A 5,600-nucleotide genomic window follows, 5' to 3' on the forward strand; every position below is an offset into this window, starting at 1 on the left:
TATCGCCCGCCTTGAAACGTCGTTTCAAATTTAACCGAAGTCGGACGAGAGTCGGCACGCTACGCGATTAGATATTAACCCGCGAGGGGCGGTCGGGGGCGGCCCGATCCGTTGATCATTACAAAGGACGACAGGCGGAGCGCCGGCGAGTGGGCTCGTTCTGGCGCCGCAGTGCGCAACTTAAACTAATCTTACGCTAACAATATAATATATCGCACGCAGGTCTTCTCAGTCTATGGAGAAGCGCTTTCAATCGGCAAGATACAGAGCTTTCCGATCGGACGAGTATATTCTGACGAGGCGGTCTTAACCGTAACGACGCGAATCAGCCCGTCGGGGCCCGGATGAACCTTTGCTATGCGACCTAATTCCCATTTGCAGGGGGGCAAATTCGGATTGCGCAAAAGCACAAGGCGTCCGACTGGAAGAGGATTTTCAACCTTGCGCCACTTGCGGCGTTGTTGAAGCGTGTTTATATAATCGTTGGTCCAGATAGCCCAGAATCGTTCGGTCAGGTGGCGGACGAGTTGCCACCGTGATAACCGATTTTCAGACAGATGGAGCACCGAGGGCTCTGGAGGAGTGATGAGAGAAGATCCGATAAGGAAATGACCCGGAGTAAGAACTTGATAATCATCGACTGAGTCGGAGAGGGGAGCGAGCGGGCGCGAATTGAGGCAAGCTTCGATTTTACAAAGGAGCGTGGTGAGCTCTTCGAATGTGAGGGTATGACTACCCAGCACACGACGTAGATGATGTTTCATACTGCGGACGCCGGCTTCCCAGATACCTCCGAAATGAGGGGCGGAGGGGGGGATGAAATGCCAGGAGATGTTATCGGACGCAGTTTGATTTTGAAATGAAGCGTCGCGAAGGGCTGCTCGGTACGCGATGGTTAACTCTTTCTCAGCGCCAACAAAAGTAGTGCCGTTATCTGAGTAAACCGTTTGCGGCAGTCCGCGCCGAGATGTAAATCGCGTAAAGGCTCCCAAGAATGCGGAGGCGGAATAATCGCTAACGAGTTCTAAGTGAATGGCCCTCGTGGAGAGACACACAAACAGAGCAACGTAGGCTTTACGGGAGGTGACTCCCCGACCGGCAGATGCGCGCACGTGAAGCGGGCCAGCGTAATCAACGCCGCAGTGCGAGAAACTTCGAGGGGGTGGGGAAACACGCACAGCAGGAAGATTTCCCATAAGTTGGGTCGGGATTGAGGCGCGTTCGCGGACACACACCACACACCGATGGATGACGGATTTAATGAGACTTCGCGCTCGAATGATCCAATATTCGGAGCGAAGGGCGGTAAGCGTTAACTGCAGCCCCCCGTGCAGCGTGCGTATGTGAGCTCGCTGGACTAAGAGCGTCACTATCGGATGCGAAGCAAGTAGGATAGGGTGTCGAACGTCGTAAGGGAGAGGAGCTTGTTGAAGCCGTCCCCCCACGCGTAGAACGCCGTGCTTGTCGACGAATGGAGTGAGGGACGAGATTGGGCTACCTGACGCGACAGGACGGCCGGCGGAGAGCGCTCTGAGTTCGGCAGGGAAAAGAGTCGCTTGAATGTATTTAAGCCAAAAGATCTTGGCGTTATAGCACTCGTCGCTGCGAAGCGGAGCGGCGGTTGATGAGGGTCGGGTAGAATCCCGGTTCCGTCGGCGACATGCGTCAATAAAGCGATAGAGATACGCGGTTACGTTGACGAGTTTGGACCACGAGGAGAATCGGACGGCGAGATCCCATTGCGAAGCAGTCCCCTGCGAATGGAGCGAGACAACTTTCTCTTCCAACGGAGAGGCGGGAATGTAAGAAGTCGGTTCCGGTGGCCACTCGTCGCGAGCGGAGGCTAACCAAGGTGGGCCGTGCCACCACAGTGGATGAGAGAGTAATTCGTCGCCGGGGAGACCGCGGGACGCACAGTCTGCAGGATTGCTTGACGTGGGGACATAGCTCCACACGGCATCCATCACATTCGTTTGAACGGCGTGAACGCGGTTTGCCACGAAGGTAGCCCAGCGAGACGGATGAGACCGTAACCACGTGAGCACGACCATGGAGTCCGTCCAACAGAAACAGGACGCGGATTCCAGATGAAGCGAAGTTCGAATGAACTTCATGAGCCGGGACAGAATGACCGCGGCGGCAAGTTCGAGGCGCGGGACAGTAAGAGGAGAGATCGGAGCGACCTTCGATTTACTGGCGAGTAGTGAGATGTGCGGGGCACTGGGCGGAGAGGTGACCTTGAGATAGACGACGGCGGCGTACGCCATCGTGGATGCGTCGGAGAACCCGTGCAGTTCGACGGCTGAATTTGGCTGTACTCCAGTCCACCGAGGGAGAGTCACCTCATTCAGATGTGTAAGCTTCGCATAAATAGTTTGCCATTGAGAGCTGAGGATACCGGATACCTCGGTATCCCAATCGAGCTTGGAACACCACAACCGCTGCATGAAGATTTTAGCGGAGGTTGTGACAGGAGTCACCCACCCGAGAGGATCGTACAATCGAGCAATAGTCGACAGAATTGAGCGTTTACTCCGAGGAACTGAGCGATCTAGACAAACTCGGAATTGAAAGAGATCCCGAGAGGGATTCCAGACGATGCCCAAGATCTTAACTTGTTCATCGCTAGCGATGGCTTTGCTGCAAGCGAGACCGTGATTCGAGGGATTGATATCGTCCAATAGGGAGGACGAATTACTCGCCCACTTGCGTAATTCGAAGAGGCCGCGTCCGAGTAGAGATATCAATTGATCACGCGTTTGTTTCAGCGACGCGATATCGTGATCGCCGAAGAGCACATCATCAACATAAATGTGGCGCTGAAGGATGGGCACAGCCCGTGGAAAGCGATGGCCTTCGTCGGTGACGAGACGTTGGATAACGCGAAGCGCGAGAAACGGGGCGCAGGTCATACCGTAGGTGACCGTCAGTAGCTGATAACTCGAGGACGCGGTTGAGGACTCAGGCTGCCAGATGATCCGCTGATAATCGCGGTCCCGTGGATCGATCAAAATTTGCCGGTACATTTTGGCGATGTCGGCGATGTAAACGTAGCGGTGTTGACGCCACTGTAAAATAATAGCCGGGAGATCCGATTGTAATTTCGGACCGGCGTGCAAGTGATCGTTCAGAGAGGTGCCGTTGGACGTATGACTGGAGGCGTTGAAGACGACTCGGAGACGCGAGGTAACGCTGTCAGCGCGAAACACCGGATGATGCGGGATGTAAACGGTCTGACTTGCGGGCGTATTCGCCGCGGATACTCGACGCATGTGACCGAGCTCTTCATATTCACGCATAAATTTGTGATATTCGTCGCGAATTGCGGGTTGAGATGAAAGGCGTCTTGAAAGGGCCGTGAACTGACGCTCAGCGATATGCCGAGAGGACCCGATGTCAAGTGGCGGCGGGGATTTAAAGGGCAATCGCATCATGTATTGTCCGTTTGCCGCGCGAGAATGGGTGGCGAGAAAATGTTCCTCGCACTGTTGATCGCATGGAGATAGAAGACCGGATTGAGGAAGTTCCTCGGTAATCCAGAATTTCTGAATACTCTCGCTGAGAGTATTTAGCGAGGTACAGTGAGTGGTGACATGGAGGGCAGTTCGATGAGAGGAACGCTCCGTAGAGAGGGGGCCAGAAATGATCCAGCCAAAAATGGTATTTTGAGCCATCGGCTGATTTATCGTGCCGGCTCGAACGCCGTCGCGAATGACTGCACTGAAGAGATCAGCGCCGATGATCATATGAATTGACTCGGAACTTGTCGGATCCGAATCAGCCCATGTTAAGTGAGACAGATAATCGAAGGATGAGATGTCGGACGTCTGCTTGGGGACGTACGACGTCAACGACGGGAGAATGAGGGCCGTCGTGGTAAGCGACGGCGTATCCGACGTGGTCGGCGAAACGGAGACAGCGGTTGCGTGGCGGACCATCCTCACTTGAGCGCCGCCAACAGCTGAAACGGACACGGGCATCCGAATTCGCTTGGCGCGCAGAGATTGCGCCAAGGACTCAGAGATAAAGGTAGCTTCAGAGCCTTGATCCATTAGCGCCCGGACAACGGAAGCGCGACCGGAGTCGGAGGTAACCTTTACGTGAGCGGTAGCTAGAAGGACCTGATATCGTGCGCGGGGACTCGCGGAAGCGAGATGCGAGTTAACTTCGACGGGAATCGCCGGAGTATCGACTTGAGCTTTCTCTACGGACGATTTTGCAGTAGGGAGTCCAGAATCCGAATCAAGGTGAAGCATCGTGTGATGTTTTTTGCTACACGAGCGACACGAATATTGGCTTTTACAATCGGTAACGACATGAGAGGCACTCAAACAATTGAAGCAGCGCTTGAATTGCTTGACCGTATTGCGACGTTGAGTCGGATTCTGGGCAGTAAACTTTGCACAAGCGCTTAAGTAATGTCGCGCTTGACATAGCGGACAAGTTGTCGAACCGGACGCAGATGCAGTCGCAACATGCACGCGAGACGCGGGCGCGGGTTTAGGCGGTTTAACGACCGAATTGGAGGCGCATTCCTCCAGCGCGCGGATCCGATTCGTAAGAAACCGATTTAATTCTTCATACGAAGGCGGAGTTTCGGAGTCGCTTGTCTTAAGATTCCACGCCTTCCGGGTGGCGGGATCTAGCTTCTGAGTGAGAGAGTGCACGAGGAAATCGTCCCAAAGATCACTGGTAGAGCGACCGAGATTCTTAAGTGAACTGACCGAAATTTGATAATTATCGCAAAGAAGTTGCAAATCGGACGCCGACTCTTTAGCGAGGGCCGACAATCCGAAGAGCGCGGAAAAGTGAGACGCGATAAGCCTTCGTTTGTTGTCGAATCGCGTGCACAATGTAGTCCATGCTAATTTAAAATTGTCTGCGGTGATGGAAATATCACGAAGGCAAGCGAGCGCGCGGCCCTTCAGCGAGGACGAAAGATAATGCATGCGCGCGAAATCCCTCAGCGACGGGTTATTGATGATAAGAGATGAGAACCGATCGCGGAACGTTTCCCACTCCGAATATGTACCATCGAACGGCGGTAACTGAATCTTAGGCATGTGCGACTGAGACAACGACGGTACGTCCGCAGGCAGCGAGCCCGACGAGGAAGAATTAAGAGACTGATTTTGATTTACGACAGGTTCCAAGTCTTCGAGACACTCCGCAAAATGCTCCCAAGTGGCGTTGTAAACGTCCTCAGTGGCCTCGAAGAAGTTATCCAGGAAGTACTCCATAGATGTCTTGTCCTTCGTCGCAACAGTCACAGAAAGGAAAGCGTGCCCGTTTTGGTATTGCGTCCAATTCTCCTTAAGCGACGCGATCCGAGTACGAATCTTCGCCGCGGTGAGGTTCGCCTTTCCGATTTTCTTAAAGTTCTCCAGCGCTCGTTCGATTGAGCGCTGTAAGGTGAGCTGCTTTGTGAGCGATTCCGACATGGCAGCGATTTGTCACAGATCCGGAAAACAACCACACGTTATCCGACACTCTCTATCACGATCCGGCTCGAAGGACCAGCTTTGTTCGCGATAACCCGAAGCCGATTGAAGTATCGGAGCGTGTCAACCGGAACTCGCCCAGCGCTGAGCGACGGATAT

At 53.8% G+C, this 5,600-nt stretch overlaps 1 protein-coding gene across 1 annotated transcript; it reads right to left on the minus strand.

Annotated features, from left to right (window-relative positions):
- Positions 1 to 233: 233 nt before the first annotated feature.
- Positions 234 to 5,441, minus strand: LOC105571047. The gene has a single exon (XM_012028515.1). The coding sequence runs from the start codon at positions 5,439 to 5,441 to the stop codon at positions 234 to 236; it is 5,208 nt and encodes a 1,735-aa protein (XP_011883905.1).
- Between the last annotated feature and the right edge of the window lie 159 nt (positions 5,442 to 5,600).

This window comes from Vollenhovia emeryi, unplaced genomic scaffold (genome assembly GCF_000949405.1).
Source record: "Vollenhovia emeryi isolate VEMERY1.0 unplaced genomic scaffold, V.emery_V1.0 DF941293.1, whole genome shotgun sequence".
Classification (NCBI taxonomy): Eukaryota; Metazoa; Arthropoda; class Insecta; order Hymenoptera; family Formicidae; genus Vollenhovia; species Vollenhovia emeryi.